Below are 21323 nucleotides of genomic sequence, written 5' to 3' on the forward strand. Positions count from 1 at the left end.
ACAGAGTATCAGTGGAGAGAACAGTCGGACCGGTTGGTGATGACAAAAAAGACAGCAGGAAGTAAAATAACCACCGGTAACAACTGAAAGATCCTCTCTCCATACACGCATGAAGCAGCTGAGATGAAGCAGCAGAAGACCACAGTAGGTGTCACCGCCGGCAGCGAAAACAGGAAACTGATGCAACAACCGATTCAGACTCAATGGCACTAAACAGTGGTAGGCTGGAATAAATGTGCAATTTGGTGGAAAGCATGATCCATCCTGCCTGGTATCACAGGATCAAGCTGCTGCCGTGACGGGAGCTGGAGTTCACTAAGAGAGTTTTCTCCACTGAGTTAATGGCTCTTCACATTGTTAGTCATATGCATGCGCTCTCTCACACACACACCAATGGAGGCAGCTGCCATGCAAGGTGCTCAATTTGCTTCAGTGTCTTTCTCAAGGACACTTCAACTGACGGGGGATCAAACTTGCAGCCTTAAGGTTGATAGATGACCGGCTCTACCAAATAAGCCATAGCTGCCTCTAATTTTGGCACACTATAGCTAATGTTAAGCAGGTTGCCTTTTAATCACATGGTTGCGAGCTCAATCCCTCATTTTTCTGTTTATATGTCGACATGTCCTTGAGCAAAACACTGAACCCTTTATTCCTTCCAATTGCAGCAGCTGCTATTGGTGAATAGGTGAATGTAACTAGCAGTTTCGGGGTAGTTCATGGTAAACATGGGTCTATGATATGTACCTACTTATTTTAAAGTCAGCATTGCGTACACCTTCTTCCAAATCCCCTACCATGCACCACTCAGCAGTGTACGCAACTTCACTAATTAGTACTCTAGTCTATTGCTTCGATAGACTCATGCACCCTCTAACCCTGGAAAAGGTGAAGTGCTGATGGATGTATGGATGGATGGATAGATGAATGGATGAATGGATAGATGGCCATCTCAGACTGATATGAAAACTAATGAAGGATAATGAAATCATGGTGGGTGTTCGATAGGGACGATTTGAATAAATTTTTTCCTTTGCCGTGAAAATCAGTCATGCCCAAAGCAAAAGGTAAAAAACTCGGGTTCAAATCTCCTATGTTTGCTTGTCAATTAAAAAAGAAAAAATAACATTGTCAGACTAAACCCTGTGTCCTCACTATTTCTGTGAGTTCCGTGATCATCACCCAGAAGTTAGTTTCATTACAAAACTATTTATTTGTCTTTGTCCTCAGCTCAGTTCACTTATAGTTCAAGCAATAATGTTGGCGATAACTTTCATCTTGATGAGCTCTGTCAGATGCCTGCAGAGACGAATTTAAAGTCCCACTAAATGACACGTTGTCTTACGTAAGGCTTCAGAGTTTGATTAGGGAATGAGGTACTGTTCACAGAGATCTGGATCAAAGCAGATTGATGGAAAGTTGAGTCAAATAAAAACAACAGTATTCGAGGTATATTTAGGTACTTTGAGAAACCCAATGAGTGGAACGTAGCACTGTGTTAATCCCCAAGGGGAAATTCATACCGAATTGAGCCATTGGTTGCAGCCACACAGCGCAGCGCTTAAGGGGAGCTGAGGGTCTTGCTCAGGTACCCCCAGTGTATGTTTTTGGGGAATGTGGGAGGAAACCGGAGTACCTGGAGGAAACCGACGCACACACAGGGTGCACATGCAAACACCACACAGAAAGGCCCCGGGCCATATTTAAACCCACGACCTTCTTGCTGTGAGGTGAGTGCACGAATCACTCTGCTTATGGATGAGGCTCAAGTTAAATAGTGCAAGAACTGCACTACAATCATGTTTTCACATGAAATTCAGCTTACTTTCATTTAGAAATCCCAGAGTGTGGAGGGTTTAAATCCTTGCTGCTTTCAGTCTAGTGTGAAGCAGCTGCCTTTCATTTTCAGTTTCTTTTAATTTTACATGCAGCTTAAGTGACACAACTTCTCCAAGCCTTGTCATTGTCGCAATAGCTTGGTGTGATTGATGGTCATGACCTGAACTTGAAAAAACTGTGGACTGTTGTTTTATGGTGCAAATACACTGTGCTATTTTCAGGCGACGGAGATGAAAGACTGAATTGGGGGAGAATAATTAGTAAAATCTGTGGTCGGGGCTCTAGTTCATAGCCGTACATTGCGCCATGTGCAACGTTCACCAGACAGCCCAGTCGCTGCTGGTAAGCCTGCGATCAATACTAGACAGTGTCAGATATTAGATCGTAGCTGATGCTTGTTTTTTTTGTTAACATGGAGTGTGTTTTGTTGGAAAATGAAAGAACACAACAGGAAATGCTGAAGTAAAACACCAATAGATGCTAACAAGTATTTACTTCAACCTCCCACTACATTACCCTCCAGGTTGCCCTCTCTCTCTCTGAGGCATGACCGCATCCATATTAGCCTCCTATTTTTCATTCAAACCATATAAATGCCACAATGCCGAGGCGCTGTTCACGTGTGTTTCGGCGATTAAGAAATCAGTCGACGGGATTATGCAATACGTAACACACTCCAGCAGCAAGCCAGCTTGTGTTCCAACAGTCTGCAGATATGATTATTTACATTCGTCTCGTGCAGTGTGAGAGTCTCTGAATACAAAAGATTGTTAAAATTGCACTGTGTGGGGAGGACTTAAGAGGAGGATGAGAGACACTTGAGAGACATTTGGATGAGCAGAAGGCTGCAATCAACTCAACTTGAGCCTCATAAAGCCTCAACAGGTCCATTCTGATCACCTCTGTACCACCAGGATGTTAAGTCTTTAGAGCAGACTGCTCACAAGGCTTTTCATTGAGAGAAATCCTTTTTGCATGGATCTTATGTGACGTTCTGCAATGTTCATGCACTTGATATTTGACTTGTAGAATTGATAGTAACAAAAAGCCAGATATTTCAATAATGTGTGTAACAAGCAACACCAGGAACAAAAACAAAACAAAACAAAAAACAAAATCAAAACACTGTGTCCTCAGATTATTTTGTTATTTTGGGTGAACAGCCAAAATGAGCATCCTCAGCCAGTTTCACTGATGAGACACACTTTGAGTTGATATAAACAAATATCCACTTTGTATTGATGGCGAATCGTTTTCACATCTCAAGTAAATTGAGCTTGAGAAGAGTTTAAATGCATCTACAAAATGTCTGGAATGAGCGTGGGAGCTCCGAGTATATCAGAAAACTCATAAAAACTAGTATTTGTTGACAACTCAGACCACTGGAAATGGTAGTAGTAACTATTAGCTGGGCCCCTGCTCAGTAGATGAACAATAAGATGAACAATGTTTCCTCCAGAGTGTCACGACTCCCAGCCCATATTCTCCTGGGCCTTGGTAGTTTTATAGGTGACAGTCACCATGATAACAATCCAACTTGGTCCTCTGCCCATACAAATGTCCTTGTACTCTCATTGTTAATGTTTAGAGTGTATTGATGTCTGCCACGTGTGTGTGTGTGTGTGGTTTCATTACATAAACAAATAGTACCATGTTAACTACACTGTTTTCAGCATTTCAGCTATATCCATGTACATAGACATTATTTTCAAAACACTGCCATGTAATTTGCCACGTGAATTTATCGTAAAACAAAAATGCAAAAACGATACATTTTCACTTTACATGTAAGCGGGGTCTTTCTCTGAAACATTGAAGGACACAAATGCTTCACATCCTTCGTGCATGAAGGAGTTGGGGAAGTCACTGTATGTCCTCATTTTGCGCTCTATTTTTATTTAAACGTTAAAGGCCTTTAATGTTTTTTCTGAATGCATCTGCCTCATTTAATAGATTAATTGCAATGATGTTCATGAAATATGTGATTTTGAATAAAGTCAGCATTGCAAGTTGTACAAAGTGCATTTATGTGTTAACGCTGCACTATCGCCCCTGGTTAGAAGGACTGATGTTAAAATGTGTCTGTTCTCTGCTGCTGAGACGTGACGAACAACCTCTCATCCACTGTTGATAGTCAGAAAATGAAATGTAACGGATCTCTGCTGCATACAGCAGCCAACACGTCACACTTGAGTCAATATTTAATTTACTAAGTACGGATTTCTTCTATTCAGACCACCATTTGAGCATTTATTCACCAGTAAGTCCTTCTGTAATCTTAAATCAGCCTTGTTTTGCTGGCGTCGTGCATGAAGGAGTTGGGGGTGGGATGCATACATTTCTGGCTCCATCTTCCATATTTTCCTGGCATATAATGATTTTGCACTGAAGATGGAAGCTGCAGGAAGCTCAGATCTCTATGGAAAGCGAGATAATTGGCTCGCTTGGTGATGCAGTTTCAGTATTATCATTTTTTTTCCCCCAACTTGGCAAGGCCCTTATTTGTCCACTCGCACGAAGGAACCGATTATGGGATTACCAGCACACGATTTAGCAAAATGATGCAGGGTACCTATTTCTCTCTGGCCATTTAATATACTGCACCTTTGAACCGGTTTAATTAAATGAAAAGGGGAAGGAATGTCTTTATTTTGAGAAGACAGGGATGCTCAGTGTTCAATGCCCTCTGCGGTGAAGTTGTTATTTATCTTAATGGGCATTTCAGTATTGCTGTAAACGGTCTTCAGTAAAAAGTGTGAGACCTTCTTTCACATCACTGAATTTACCAGCCAACTGTCAATTTGCAACTTTGAAAAATGCAAACTTCTAAAACTTTTTTGAGTGAAAGAAAAAAATGTGTGTCAACTTTAATGAAATCTTGTAGTTTTCTACATGAATGGTCATAAAACGTGAGTCTAAAACTGGCTAACAAACCAAGCAGGGCGAAACAGAGAAACAGAGTTTAGAAAACTGTTAACAAGAAGAGAAAAAGCCTAATGAGGGTTGTTGGAACTCAAACATGCAAAGGAAATCTAGAAACTATTGGCAGTCTGACCAGTGTTAGATACATGCAAGGAGCTGATTATGAGGAGTTAGAACCGGCGATACTCGTCATGACATGGAGAGAATGGAAAAGATAAAAAGGCTGCACATGAAATCTAAACTACTGACCAAGACAGAAGCATAAAAAGAAGAATTATTATTCCAAAGGAACTTTGGTTGGCAGCTGCCAACTTTGGTGTATGAATTCGTGAACATGAATAACTATGTGCAGGGTTTTAAGACTTAACACTTCAAACAGGTTCAGGACATGATTAAAACAGATCCAAACAAGAGTCCAAACAGATACCAAGCATGCTAAAAAAAATAATCAAAATAGCTTCAAAACAGACTAAACAGGTTTCCGACAGGTTCAGAACAGGATCTTAAAAAACAAAAAAGGACTAAAAGAGATTAAAACTAGAACCGGCAGTCAACAGAGCGGATATCGACACTAACTCGTGTGTTGGGTAGCAACATCACAGTGGCAAACATTGAGTGGGGGCACACGGATAAACCACTACCATAGTCAATACGCTCACATCGGTGTTTCTGGATACTTGCCGAACCGATATATTAGCTAGAAGCTCTTGTGCACAGTTAGCAGTGTGCTTGCAGGCCGCTAGCAGCAGCTTCCTTGCTGCAGCCCTAACGAAAACTCCCTCTTCTCCCAGAGAAATGAAAGCTCGCTGTGGACCTCAAAAGGAGATACTGATCTCTTTTGATCTCCTCAATGAAGTACCTCGCCCATCTGTTTCATACGGGACATTTTTTTTTTTGCAGTATGTTGAGATTTATTCAGAAATGGTTACCCAAATAGATCCCCAAATCTAATCGATTGATCCTCGGATGATGCCAAATTGTCCCTGAAAATATTTTTTGTGAAAAGTTGGTAAAATACATACATACATACATACAAACCAATAAATGCATGCAGAGAGAAACATAACCTTCGCTCCAATGTTCATTGGCGAAGGTAAACAGGCTTCAAAAACCAGTGTTTGTGTTGTACACTTGAAGTCATCTTGCTCATCGAAAACTTAACTGCGGCTTGGTGAATATCTCAGGAAGACAGGACTGAGATGATCCTGGCACCGTTTAATTTTAAGTTTATTTGCTCCCAGTAGATCTGACATGTTTTCTACCCTTCTCCTTGCAAACAGAAGTATGGATGACTCTATGTACTTCAATGTGCAGGCACACACCAGTGGGTCCATGCAAAGCAGCACAGCGGGGGGAACTCCCTCTATGCACCTGTTGGCAGCGGCACGCAGAGATCCTGCTGAGCCTCCCACGGCTCCCACACTGCCTCCCACCACTTCCACACTACCTTGCTCCCTCAGTCACTCATTCACACATGAACATCTCTCCGCATTCACTCTGAATCAAATCAATACTGAAAAACAGATCTACTTTAGGCGGAATTCACTGAAAGATGACTGTTTTGTGTTTGCACTAAATTACTTTATTGCTCACAATCCCTTCTCAAATAGTTTTCATCATCCTATAGCATTCCACCGGATGCTGGAAGTGGTCCGTGCTAATGGGGTCTTGTTTCTTACACGGCACATATTTGTCATGTTCTACAATGCCTGGGAGCAAAGTGACATGAAATGCAATATAAATGACATCTTCTGTCACTCAATTCGAACACTGGAAGAAAAAATGAGGATCATATGTGTCTCATGCTTTCACGGTCTCTGTATGGAGCTTGTGTAGAGGTTTCTGTTGAAGAAACTGGGGACTTCCCAAGCCTCCCTTAAATAATGGTGGTGGTTCAGGTGGCAGAGCTGGTCGGCCTTCAATCCCAGGGTTCGCAGTCTGATTCCTGCTTCTGCCTGCTCATGGGCCTTTGCAGTCACGACATTGTACCACAAATTGTACCATTGTACCACAACCACAACCTGTCGTGTCACCATTAGTGTGGTGTGTGAATTGGTGTGTAAAACAGTACGACAGAGCTCGAAAAAGGAGAAAGAGAACAGCTGCTTTCACATTAATTGGATTGTATTCATTTTTTGAAAGACTTGTAAAGGTAAAGTTAATGAAAGTATTCCAACATGTTTAACCACATTTAATTGCATCAAGCACGAGACTCAATTTTATATAGCAAACTTTACTCTACATATATGAATCTGTTTCAATTGTAGACCTGTGCCCGTATTCACAAAGGATCCTCAGACAAAAAGTAGCTCTTAGTGACATTACTTAAAAAAATCTTAGAATTCCTCGAAATATACGATTTTTACAAGAATTTTCCCTTACAAAGATAAAAGTAATTCACGAAGCATCTTAAGCCCCCTAAGGTGGAAAACCGCTAAAAGTAGTGAGGAGGACTTTTAATACGCTTAAGACTTTCTTTAACAGACAATATGACGGAAAGACAAAGAGAAAGGAAAGATGTTCTCCGTTCCGTTTGTCTCGCGACACTCATGATTTAATGACACGCTACCAGCTCGATCGTGCAGGAATCATGTTCGTCTTCGAACTCATCAGGAATGGGCTTACTTCTCCCACACAGTGAAGCAACGCAATAACGCCAGAGATGAAGGTGATCACAAATGCATTGAGTGGTAAAAATATCCAACGTGGACAGAAAAGATAGCATTAACCATATCAATATAATAATCAACATGTGAATGAGATGTACAAATTAAATACATTTTTTTGAGTTTCATCATCATGACATAAAATAATTGTCATGATTACACATTGTTAATACAGCCCGAGATATTTGATCGGTTCATTTTACTCTCCAATAATTACTAGGAGAACAGAGTGCTATTTTCTTTCTTCCTTTTTCTAACAACCAATCACGGCTTTCTGCAGACAACATCATACTTAGCAACAGGATCAACCAAACCTCCTCACTAAAACAAAAGTTGCTGTCAACTCCTTGCCCAGAGTTGCTAGGAGCTTTTAGGTTAAATTAGAGGAGAAGACTCTAACTTAGAAGACTGAGAAGACTGAGGCACTTCATGAATATGGGCACAGGAATTTTTTTGTTAAATGAATAAACATATGGGTTATAAAAATTTAACTATGTATAGCTATATACTATAGCTCTACTTCATGCCAATTTTTAAACACATTAAAGTCAATATATGTGTAAAATGTGTATTTCTATGCGTGTTTATAATAAGCTTGTATGCGTCGATAGATGTGTGTACATTTGGTAGATATTATATTTCTGTGATTATTTAAATGTCTATGTATCTGTCGGTCTGTCTTCATGCATGTGTAAGTGTATTATAATTGTTTTTATAACCAAGATTAAAGTTTGAGAAAAAAAAAAAAGGGGGGGGGGGGGTTAATTTTGTAAGATAAGATTTACATTTGTATTTATGTGTATTTTATATGTGCTATGCAAACATATGTATGGTAATCTGGAAATGGGGCAAAATTTAAAGAGGCAGTAGAGATTTCCGAGGCAGTCTCAGGAGTACATGTTCAGAGGTTTGAATCCCACGACTGACAAGAATTTTGTTCTACATGCTTTTGTTTCCTTACATATTTTGAATTTTTATTTCATTCCTCTGACTCACCGGTTCAGCTACATTTTGTAAACTAAATATTTGCAAACAAATAGTAAATCTATTTTCCTATTTTCAGCCTACTAGACGACACGCATTAGTGTTGCCACTGAGAACAGCTCTACTAATGATGATGCAAATTGGCACGAACGCTGGACGAGCATCTTAAAAGCAGCTTTGTGAAGCTAACGCAGCCTAAAACCTTTCCACGTGCAGTCCGAGTTAATGAGGGTTCCCACGAGGCGTCATGACTGCCCATGTGATCAATGTACATGCTCCATGCTATCTTTTATCTCCGTACAATCTTATGCACTTCAATGCTTGCTCACGCCTTTTTATTGAGTCATTCCTTTCCTTTGGCAGTTTTTATTGATTAGAATAGCGACCTGCCTAGATTTAGAATGAAAATTATCCATCTGCCTGTTATTCTGAAATGGTCAGAAGTTCACAAATTACTTTCTTATCGGAAGGCGATATCTGAACTCAGTTGTTGGAGATGACTAAAGTCCTTCCTCTGCTTTACTGGATGATCAAGGGATTTAACATTGCAACTCACAAAATTAACTCAGCGACCACTATCTGACCCAGTGTGATCAATAACCATCAAACATTATCAAGAACTATCAAGAAAGTCAGAGAAAAAACACAAAAAACCCCAAAACAAAAACAGACAACCAGGTACAAAAAAAACCCTTATCAATAAAGAGCCAAAATATATCTGGACTAATCCCAACCCCTCAACATTATCACTTAAACGAACCTGGTGATTAAAACAAGGCTCACATGCATATCCACACATCTATTGCTTCTATGGTTTACTCCGAGCCTGCATATAAACTGGGCTCCCACTGAACCCGCCTTTCATGTGAGCGAGTAGCTGAGGGCCTGCAAACACCCCGTAAGTTAAAGGTACAGGACACAACTTAGGGCAGCAAACCTGCAAAGGATCACTTTGCAGGTTTGTTGAAAAAAGAGAAAATTCAGGCATGTGTTTTCTTTTTCCAGAGTTCAACTCAAGGCATCTTGTCATCTAGAACTGAAACTACCTAAATATATATTTTCAAACGTCTATTTCAAAAGAAATAGAAAGATGAAGGAAAACAGAAGAAAAAGTTTTGCCGGTGAGTGATGGCAGAAAACAGTTATTATTCTGAGGCTGTAAATGTAAATGCCGGATTGTGAATAGAAATATGCGGCTTGTGCCCAAGCCACAGTTGTGGTATAACCAACAACAATGGTGATCGGTTCGCTGTTAAAGCAGAGAGAGGACTGGGTTCGGGCAGGGTGCAAGATATCAACACAATCCTGAAAGTAATGGAGATTGGCAATGATGGCTTGAGGCTTTCCATCTCATCTTTTTTATGCAACGCTCCTATCAATGACGATGTCTTTATCCAGTTTTAGCATATCTGTCAGTAGCTAAGATACAGATGCTGGAGAACTTGAACCTGGCTCCTCCAGGGTTCTCAGAATATGAATGCTGCCTCGCCGCATTTGTCCGCTCTTTGTGAAGGCTCAACGCTGTAGTTTGAAGAGCGGTGACTTCATCCACTGACTCCGACAGCGCACGCCCCATGTCTTTTGTGTTAACTTTCATTTGATCGATCTCAGTGCAGGTTGTTGCTGTACTGTTGGCGATCTCCCTTCTCATTGCCTGCAGCACAGTATTAAGGAGATTAAAGCCTTCAGAAAGTGCATTTCTCAGTTGTTGATTAATCACAGCGGTGATGTCAGACTTCAGAGACAGAATGCTCTTGGGTTCTAAGTCTATCTATCTATGCTTATTTAATTTTATGTTGGTCAAATTAAGGATTTTAATATATTAACCAGGGGCCAAATATTAAAATTTTTTGTATTGTTCATTTTGTCTTTGATCGGTTTAAATCAATTTTCAGTTGTTAATAACACAGCAAGAATACTTGTTGTTTTTATACAATTCATAGAAATATCACACAGAGAAAAGGCTCGATGTCATGTCAACAAACAGATTTCATCAAGTAAAAATTAAAAGAATTGCTGAATTTAGTTATGACTGTCCCTATGCTGACGATAAAGCTCGCACAAGGTGACCACAGAAAAGGCAATAGAGGATGTTTTTTCACCCAAATGATGAGGAATTGTCATCATAGGAGGTACATTTGGCTATTAAAAGTGTTTCAATTAAAACACAAACAAACAAGATGGGAGTCTTAACAAAATCATAGACAAACAATTTATTCCTTATAATTGAACTTAAATGAGGCAAAATGTTGGGAACGTGGTCACACTTTTAATTAAAATGAGATTAATTTTAAGTCAATCGTGTATTCAACAGCTTGTTTTGTGGTAGGGAGAGGTTAGTATTCTAAGGTTGTGGGTTTGAATAGTGGAGGTTGCTCTCTCTATATCTGTGTTATTTCCTCTGGACACTCAGGTTTCCCTTCACAGTTCAGAAATCATGAGGGTGAGGCAGATCAGTGTCTGAAAATGTGTTGCGTTTTGAGTCTCTTTACAGCTCCAGAAGTAGAATTTTTCAAAAAAGAAGAAAGTCTGTCTCCTTCGAAATGCAGAAATGGTTTGTTGGAAAGGGGGAAAATACAATTTTTCTCAAATGCTCCAACACCGTCTCCATAAAAACAGGGGAAAATGCTTCTTCTCCATCTCAGTGGAAATGGGTCAGTCAATAGTATCCTGGGACCTCGTAGTTTTATAGTTGGCAGTAAGCGGAATAAAAATCCAACATGGTCGTCTGTCCATATGAATGTCCGTGTACTCCAATTGTTAATGTTTAGAGGGGATTGTGCTCTGTTCCATGCGTGTGTGGTTTCATTACAGAACAATGAATAGCCGCTACTAGTGACCCGGCACTACATTGTTTTTAGCATCTCTGCCATTTTTACATAAACAGACATTGATTTTAAAAACACAAACAATGCATTCTCTACTGAAATGTTGTTGCATAAATGGAGCCTAAATGTCACAGTGTCTCAGTAATTCATGTGCTGGATGAAGATGTATATATGATGCTTGGATGGATGATAGTTGATATGAGACAACAATGCAGAGTTAGAAAACAAAAGTAAACATTTGCCAACATTTAGACAACTGGAGGTGTGTAAAAATCCACAATTTTAGTAATTTAGCTTTGAACCTGTAATCTGAATGAAGCCGAGTAGAGATAATGTCTCATTAGTGACGCTGTTCGGACCGATGATTCAAGGTTAAACGATTGAACAATGAGGCTACAGGAGGAGGGGAAGAGAAGTGTAAAACACTTTGCTCTCAGTGTCAGACAGTGAGAACCTAAACAAAAGCTCGGGACAGTCGGTGTCCAGCCACACTGAAACCGATCAGATTGTGATGATTCGTAGTGACAACACTTACGTTGTAACACAACAGTGAGAGTGTGAGCAAGACAGCCACAGGAGGAGAAACTGAGAGCGCCACTGATTTCACGGTTGCCGGCGCTGATAAACTCCACTTTCATGACCTCTCAGAACACATGAATATTATAAGAAGATTCTCAGCCACTCATATTTTGCTCTGACAGCAGGGCGACGCTAATATTTTCACATCGAGAGACGCACAAAGCTTCAGCTTCATTTCAGGGCTAAAAAATGATTTTAATGTAATTTTTTTAACACTGCCTAATAGAGACAAAGACAAAATTAAATTGAACTGAAAAAATATTACTTATGTTATTATTACTTGAAGAATTTTGTCTCAAGCAGTAATAAATTTGTGTTCTGGGGAAAAATGGTCGTTTAATATCCAGTTATATTTGAACATTTAAACAAGCGGTCGTTATTAAAAATTAAGAAAGAAAAAAAAAAGCCTTTCATATCTAATTCAATTCAATTTTGTACTCTGAAAACGCCTGCATACTCTATAAGAGTAATCCCTTTAGTTCACATTATTCTCACTTCACACATCTCTCCAAACAGCAATTTAACATCAATTTCCACACTTTCTGATAAGGGAAATGATTGTCAGTAGCTGTTGGGATCTATACACCTATTTAAGCTTAAAGTTTTTCTTCGTTGTGGTGCAGATTATACTAAAAACTTCCTATGATCTCAACATATAGCCATTTGATGTAAAAGTGAAAACTTCTCCTTCAGATGTTACATTCTGGGTGTTTTTACGAACCCCGCCTGACGGCATTGCTTTGAGGCTAGTTTGATAGAAACCAGGCAGCTAACATTCATGCAGCACCACAATATCTCAGCTTGGGCTCAGTCATGTGTTGTGTTTCTGAAGAAATGTGTTTAAAAAAAAAAAAAAATGTTTTCTTAAATGTTTTACCATTTACTTGGTGATTGGTGGCGACTGGAGCTTCTTGTTGGCCGGTTTTGGCCCACAGGCCTTATGTTTGACACCTTTGCTTTACAATATGTTTTCATCAATAACCGTGTGTGTGTGTGTGTGTGTGTGTGTGTGTGTGTGTGTGTGTGTGTGTGTGTGTGTTCGAATAATACGAGTCTCTCGCTCACCTTGCAGTAGAGACGTTGCTGTCGTGACGGTCTCCGGCACGCCGTCCTTGCTGTAAATGGACTGGAGGAACTCAGGAATGCAGTCGTTTTCATCTACAATAACAACTCGTACCTGAGAAGGAGGGAGGAGGGAACGAAGAGAGAAGCAGAGGGTGATGAGTAAACCACATCAGATTTCTCCTATAATCGCCTATAATCTCCTATCCCCGCTATAAAAATCTTTTACCTCCCCATATGAAGTGTTGAGGTTATAAAATATTGCCCAGGTATGACTGTTGCATAAGTATGTGTTTAGAGAAATCATTTAAGCAAGTTAAATGACTGAGAAAATCATATAAACACAATTGTAGAAGAAATCTTAACATTTTCTTATAAAATGACAAGAAATATTAGAATTCTATGTATTTTTCACATTTTCTGCATCAATTGGTCAAAATAAATGGATCTGGTCCACATTTAACAAACAAGGTGCTTAATATAAAATCACGAACAAAGAAACTCAAAGGTGGTTTTGATGTTACTCATGCAAAACACTGTGAAGCATGAGTAACTTTTTTTGCCTTTGTTGGACACAGCCAGTATTCATCGACTGTGCTGATGAAAGAAGTTTGTGAAATCTCCAACTAAAGACATCTGGAGTCACCAAAACTGAAGTCTGACTATTAAAATGTGTTTTAGGTGCCAAGGTAATTTTGATCAGAAATGGGATTGAGTCTAGAGAGTTAGGGTTCCAATCTCATTGCCAAAGGGGTCACGGATTAGCTCAAGTCTTCAATCCAGCGAAACCATCTACAAAATTGCAAATATCTCAAAGTAAACATTGCTTTTTTTTTTTTTTTAAACAATTGTCTTAAGTCTTAAATAAACCGCAACGCAGCTGCTGCAAACGTCAGCCTGCGGTTATAATACGAAACAAAAACTGGAAGTGAAGTTAGTTACAATGCTGTTACGATGAAAAGTGTGAAAAAAAATACTGCTTCTAAACCATATAGCCGACGTAGCTGACAGGACAGCGCAGGAGCATGGCAGAAACAGTTCGAGAGCCACGGCTCTGCGATCGCAGATTAAATTATCTCGTTCCCTCATATTATTAACTGGAGGGAGTGACTCCCACGCATTATTATTATTAGTTTCTGTGCAACCACTCCGGAGCACCAGGTTCTCTGTAGCTACATTGGTGTACACTCCACGTTTCATAAATACACAATTTTTTTTAAATAAAAATATCAAGCAGTTCTCCAAGTCTGGTCTGGATTTTTGAAAGTGTCTGGTGTGGCTGTGACATGTGCAAAGCTAATTCTGAAAAGGCAAAGCCTCAGGCGCTGTGTTGGAGCGGCTGTTTCACAGAACGATGTCAGAGTTTACCAGCTGAATCTCTTCTGAAGTCGCTGATGAGAAAGAACACGTCTAAATGTGGAACTAAATCTATAGAATGGCTTCAAATTGAGAAAAAAATTTGCCTCACAGAGGCAAGAGCTTAAAACTGAATCCCACAGAAATGCTGTGGAACAAGCTCAGAGATATTTACAGCAGCCCTGTGAGCAAGAATGAGCCAAGGAAATCACTCCTGCAGGTTTTGCTGCTTTCTGCAGAATGACTTGGTTCAAATTTCCACTTGTCGAAGTGGGTAAAACCAGTCATCCAATCACAGGGCCGCTTCCTCTTCACAACAGAATGCGTGATGGCTTCAAGATTTGACATACTTTGTGGTGTTAGGTGAACTTCAGGTGTAATTTGAGGATTAACTCTGGTGTTCTCTTCTGGATTAATTCAGGAGTAACTGGTTTTTCTCTTCTGGATTAAATTCAGGATTAACTCTGGTTTTCAATTCTGCAATAACTTTAGGATGAACTCTGGTTTTCCATACTGCAATGCTGCTTCTTACCTGGTGAATCACTGTGGTAATTTACTGAACCTCAAACCTGCTCTGGCGCAGGTTATGCTCGAGAAGAGTTCAACCAGTATAAAAGCTCCACCTCCTGAACAATCAGATCTCTTGAAAATGACCTGCCCATTCTTGGAAGATCCTGATTGGTGTGCGGATGTTGGGAGGAACTTACGGGAGGAGTATTTTTAGGGAGAGATGCAATGCTTTTGACATAATAAAACAAAGCCTTGTCACAGAGCTTTGAAGTCTATTTATCTCCACAATGTTTCACATGAAGTAATCAGCTTAATAATAATGGTCACATCTGACAGAACTGCACAAATAGGAATTTATGGAACCAACAACTACTCATGTTGGAATTAATATTTCAACACAAAACATGCCGTCTGAGAATTCTGATGATCAGAACGCAAAAACTTCTGAACCACAGCAAGAAAACTGTTTTCGACCTCTACCTCTATGTTTCTACAGTAGAGACCTTAATCCAAACCAAAGGGGTTGGAGCAGGGGTGGGCAATCCTGGTCCTCAAGGGCCGCACCCCTGCATGTTTTAGATGTTTCCCTGCTCAAACACACCTGCATTATCATGATGAGGCTCTGCAGAAAGCTTGACATGGAGCCACTAATTGCTGTCAGCTGTACTGATGTGAGGAGACATCTAAAATGTGAAAGGGCTGCAGCCCTCGAGGACCAGGATTGCCCACCCCTGGGTTAGAGGATGGCCTTGAAGTTTGAGGAAGAGCTCAGGAGTTCACAAGGTCCAATCCCACGGTGAACAGGTCACCACCTTGGGTCCCTGAGCAAGATCTTTGACCTCCATGAGCTGACGTCAAGTGGCTGTCCACCACATTCTTAGAACTTGGATGGATAAATGGGAAAAACAAAAAAAAAAGGAATTCCCCAAGGGGAATGATAAAGCACACTTTCTTCTTCAGACTCCAGAGAAGTCTGTTTGATGAAATGAGAAACAACCTCAAAATTCCAAGCAAGTCCAGTTGCCTTCAGGACAAAATTAGATGTAGATAAGATACCATTTTATTGCAATGTCATGCAAAAACTGGGGCACAGACACTTTTCAATCCACTGCAGCTTGAGATTTTACATATTTATGTATGAACCTGCATTGGTAAAAAGCTAGATTCCATCGACACACAGCCCAAGTTTGTGCTCGTCTGATCTCATACATGTTTTAGAAATTTTGAGACAGCACAGCATTCATACGTGTAAAGACTCACCCATGCAATCACAAGTGCACAGATTAAAAGTCACATTGCAGTGAGGTTATGAACTATCAAAATCTGGGATTACTACTTTGTTTTCTCTGGAGCCATTTTCATTCATGAGAAACCCAAATTAACCAGATCTCTGACCACAAGAAACTCTGGCGCCCCATCTGGTTTACTGAGCTTTCCTCGGGGTAGAGAGCCCCCACACATCAGGGCCTCGTGCTCGCTCCAGTAATCCGAGGATATGCAATCCTGTACATTTTTATTGTCCCATATCTTTGTGTGACCCAGGAGCTAACAAAGGAGTGCAAAAAGAAAAAAAAATTGATGTGGTGTGTACATGACAGTGTGGATCTTAGATCACAGAAATGCTGTTCAGTTCATTAGGGACATGGAGGCAAACAAAGCAGCTTTCACCAGATGTTCAATGCCTGCTTGGTGTATTCAGGAGCAATAAATAAAGACATGTCTCTTACAGCCTCTCGACCCTCAAACCCGCTGCTTTCTCTCCAATACCAACACAAAAACACACACACACATGCGCAGTGAGCACTTTGTAAATACCACTGGTATTAAGGCCTGCAAGGTAAGATGAAATTCTGTAATATCAGTTAATCCTTCAGCAAAGATCAGCTCGGAAGCCGTGAACAACAAAATCAAATCTGACCATGTCAGCTTCAGGAGGTGATTTGAGTGTGTTTGCCAGCGTGCATCATCACCGAATGTGTGTTTCCATGAAAGAGTGAGCCCACGGTAGGGGAGCTCAGAGTATGAATGAGAATAGAGGAGATGTCAGCCCTAATAAAGCAAGAGACACACACACACACACACGCACACACGCACGCACGCACGCACACACACACGAAGCTGCAGGCAGGTCATAGGCTGGTTAGGTAACTGATGGCGCTGATGAGCGATCGCTCCTGGAGAGAGAAACTTGGAAACTACCTGCAAATTAAAGTCATGCTCTGTGAGTCCGGGGTGTGAGAATACACCACCTGTGTTCGCTGCTTTGACAGAGAGCAATAGGTTTCTGACAGGCAGGAGGAAGTCAGATGCAAAACAGAGGGGCAACCAACATGGAGGGGATTTTGTCATTTCGAGGCGTCGTTGACAAGATGATATTCGGAGTGAAGATGTATCGTTTATATATTTTTGTTTCAGAAAAGTTTCAGTTATACATGATATGTGGCAACGACAGAAACTGGAAAAACTATTTAGTTAGTATGCAGGGTCAAAAGATGGTGCTGTTATTTGTTTTTGTACTGAAAGCACACACACATGCAGGAGAGAATACATCCTAAACATTAACAATGGGAGTACACAGACATTCTAGTGGACAGACGACCAAGTTGGATTGTTATTACAGTGACTGTCAACTATAAAACTACCAAGTCCCAGGAGATTATGGACTGGGAGTCATGACACTCTGGAGGAAACTTTGTTCTGATTGTCCGTGTACTGAGCATGAGCAGAAAGACTAGTTCTTTTGGACGTGGCCATGGAGCATCTGCATAGTAGCAGCGCTTCAAGCCATTGCCTTTTTGAAAAAATGGAGTTGGAGCATTCTGAAGAATTTTCGCTTTCCACTGAGAAAGTAGATATTCAAAAAGCTGCATGTTTCCCCATTTCTATGTAAATGGAGTTGAATCAGGCAGTAACACTGTCTTTACATTGTTTTCAGAGTGACAGTAACTATTCTATTCTATTTTATTCTGTATACTCTGCACCACAACAAAGACAAACTTCAAATTTAAAGGGTATTATGACACTACTTTACTTGGGCCCTGCAGAACCACTGTTGGAGACCATGGCCCTGAATTGTGGGATGTTTGCTGACAGTAATGTAGTTTAAAATAGAAATGAAAATATCTGAGCTGTCAGACACCAACCCTGCAAGTACACCAAGTGTTTAAAAAGCTAACTAAACGCATGCAACCATATCATCATTAGAATATGTAAATTTAATGTTCAAAAGATCTCTTTTGCTTTTATTGATTTACTCCCAACCTCAATGAGGCATGTGTTCATTAATATGGGCCTGTCGGGGAAGATACTCAGGAGGGCCGCAATGTGACAGAGTGAGAGATTAATTTAAACAGCATAAAATACTTTGATTGCTTCCACTGTATATTACTGTAGTGTTTTCTGCATTTGAGGGTTGTACTTCATGGGGTTACACAAAATTAGACATAAATCAAATTATATTGCCCACTCAATGCGAGTGGTCTTTAAAATTGATGTGAATTTCTTCAACTGAAGAAGGTCATATATTTAGGTAAATTCAGGCCCAGTTTACAAGACGTTTTGAAAACTATGTGATGACTGGGAGTCATCACACTCTGAAGGCCTCCCAGCATGTGCTGAAGAAGTATTAGCTACGACCGAGGTGCATGCGCAGGAGCAGCTTTTCAGAGAAGCTGCCCCCCCCTTTTCCATGGAGACAGACTCGGGGAGTGTCAAAAGGTTCCAACCAAGGGGCTGTTTTTAAGAAGATTCATTTTAAGTGTCTCCGAGCACTACTGTCATGTAAACAGACACCTAAAACACTATAAAGATTTTCTGTCTTTACCCGAAAGAATTATGTATTTATGACCACAAACACATATCGGACATTTTTGAAACAAAAGCTTCCATGAGCAGCCACAAAATAAGCTTTTAAAGAAGCTTTTTCAGCATTTAATCTTGACCAACATATGTAGGGTTTATTAGATTAGATCAGATTTTATTAATCCCACATGGGGAAATTCAGCCATCGCAATAGCAGTTATCATACACAATGCTACATCACATCCAAATGTGTCAGTTCATGACGGGGCTTGAGTAAACTAAACTATTTGCAGGTATAAATGAGGCTTCGAGGGAAATTTGTTTCATCATGACTTCTATTGATGCCTCTGATGGAGCGTCAGTTTAAAAAGAAAAAAGAAAAAGAAAGGTGATGTGTTCAAAGAAATTGAAATTGTGTTTTGACATTTCAAATGAAGGATTTGGGCAAAAATTTTATATTGGTATATCGAGCTTGCAACAACTTATATGAGCCATACAGAAAACAGTAAGCCGTAAGTTTCCCCAATGTATATGATTCATTTAGGAACCCTTGCCAGATTGTAAGTTCTACCTCCATATGAACAACCAGTTTTATAAACATTCTTCACTTATAGTGAATGTAACATTTGACCAGTGTTGTCAATAGGACTTCCAAACCCAAGACCGAGACAAGACCAAGACGAGGGCTTCCCAAGACCAAGATCTTGAAAATGCAGTCTTGAGACCAATCTACAACACAAATGTCAACAGTACTGTCTGAGAGCGAGGACCACAGTCAAGAATTTCAGCAGTTTTTAGGTGATATAACAAACCCAGTAGCACATATTCAATTATACAGTAAACAGACTTTAATGACATTATCGCTTTCCTTCTGACAGCTTCTGTCAATTCATGTAATATCAAAGAAAGACGTACAATTAGAGCATTCCATTTAACTTCCAAGAATCCAACATACCATGATGGTTGCTTTTCAATGCATAGGTGTTGTTGCATGGAGCCCTACACCTACGTCCATCAGCCATTAATTGGACAAACACAGCTGATGACTTGACAGGGCACATCAAAACAATGTGCAAAGAGAAGTAATTAAGTCAAGGTCTGTTTAATTATTTCATTTTGCCAATTATAGACTGACAATTTTCATATCTAAACTATGTAGTGGTGAGCATTCACATCTCATAGCAGGAATGTCATGGGTTCAAACCCGAGCCAGGACTTTCTCAGCCAGAGCTGTGCCAGACCAGTAAAAAAATAGAGCCATAATAACCCTTAAATTATAGCTTTAAAGTTTTTCTCTTTTTTGGAGTGGAGAGTATGTGATGAAAATCACTATGTTTTCAGAAAACCACCTAATTAGTCCTGAAAATGACTCCAATCTCGACATAAAGCCAATTTTAATGAAACTATCTGGTGTAAAATGCAGTGAAATGCTAATGGTCTAAAAGGCTAATGCTAGTTTTCAGCTTGGGTCCCAGTGTTATGTCAGCGACTCTTAAGAAGTCCGTTAAAAGGAAAAAAGGTTGCTTTAAAAAAAAAAAACCTATTCCTTATGTTTGACACCGCTGCCGTGGGTCACACATTCCTCCGGCTTTCCAGAATAAGTAAAAATGCAGGCATTTGAGGCTAATTGGTGACACTGAATTACCCCATGTGTGGGCATGGTTGTCGATCTCTGTCTTGGTCCTGAGATCAAGTGCCGTAGATGTTATAAGCTGGAATCGGCTTCAACCTTGAGTAAGATGAAGAGGCATACAAGAAGATGGATGGATGAATGCATGGCCCGATGACTAGCTTGAATTCATTGTTTGAACTTTTCTCAGTTTGTTATTCTCATCGCTACAAAACAAAGAATGCTGAATAAATGGAGCTACATTCTATTTATTTTTGTCACAGTGCCATCAATGGAATGGAGCTGTGAAATTTAAAGACAACAAATGAATCGCTTTGAAAAACAAAAGGTGTCACAATCATCAATGATCTGATTCATATTGCATTGATGTCTGGTTCTAGTTAAAAGCAGCTTTATTTGAAACATAGTGACTTGTGATTTTTCGCTTCTGGCAGGCTCGTTAATACAGTTTATGTTTCACTGTCAATGCTGTTGTCATGAATAACACTTTTCCACTTTGTATTCAGTAAAAACATTTCATTCTGAATTTGTCTGTTGCGAGTGCTCACACAACAGCCGTTTACCATTTTAGCTGTGTCCTCAATGTTTTCTTTCCACATGAATGCACCGATAGAAGATGCTGACTTTTGCACGTTTGCTACTCTGGAGGCAGCCACAGCCTCGACGCACAACCAACACTGCATTGTTCAATACTGCATTGCACATTTAGTCTTTCCATTGCACTAATTAGAACAATTCAGCTTCCTAAATATTGAATCCTCACAGGTCATGTAATAACACAAACCGTTTCTAATACCGTGCAAATATGAGTCTTTTAAATTGTCAAGCACAGTTGGTTAAAAACCAATAATATTAAATAAAATTAAATCCATTAATTTGGAAGAAACACACTCATAACCTGATTTGAATAATATTGAGTATATGAAAACATGGAGGACAAATGAGGTTTCTGCTTTCCTGCCATCCTGCCTGCTGCTGTGTGACCTCTGGATTTACAAGAAGGAACAACTCAACAATCCTGGACGAACTCAGTCCTTCTGACTGCAACATGAAACATATTTGCTTATAAGTAACATTACGATGAGCTTGTATCCACTGCAGACGTCATGTATTAGCAGCTCTAAATAGACTTTAAGCGCCCTTCAT

The 21323-nt window shown here is 40.0% G+C and overlaps 1 protein-coding gene across 1 annotated transcript in view; it reads right to left on the minus strand.

Annotated features, from left to right (window-relative positions):
* LOC308132290 (neural-cadherin) overlaps positions 1–21323 on the minus strand; it is a gene marked incomplete at both ends in the record, with an annotated part of 403944 nt that overhangs the window by 263374 nt on the left and 119247 nt on the right. The window contains one exon of the mRNA XM_080499326.1: positions 12884–12995. Within this exon, the coding sequence (XP_080355452.1) occupies positions 12884–12995 (112 nt within the window). The remainder of the gene's footprint in view (positions 1–12883; positions 12996–21323) is intronic.

Source organism: Blennius ocellaris (assembly GCF_963422515.1).
Source record: "Blennius ocellaris genome assembly, chromosome: 1".
Taxonomy (NCBI): domain Eukaryota; kingdom Metazoa; phylum Chordata; class Actinopteri; order Blenniiformes; family Blenniidae; genus Blennius; species Blennius ocellaris.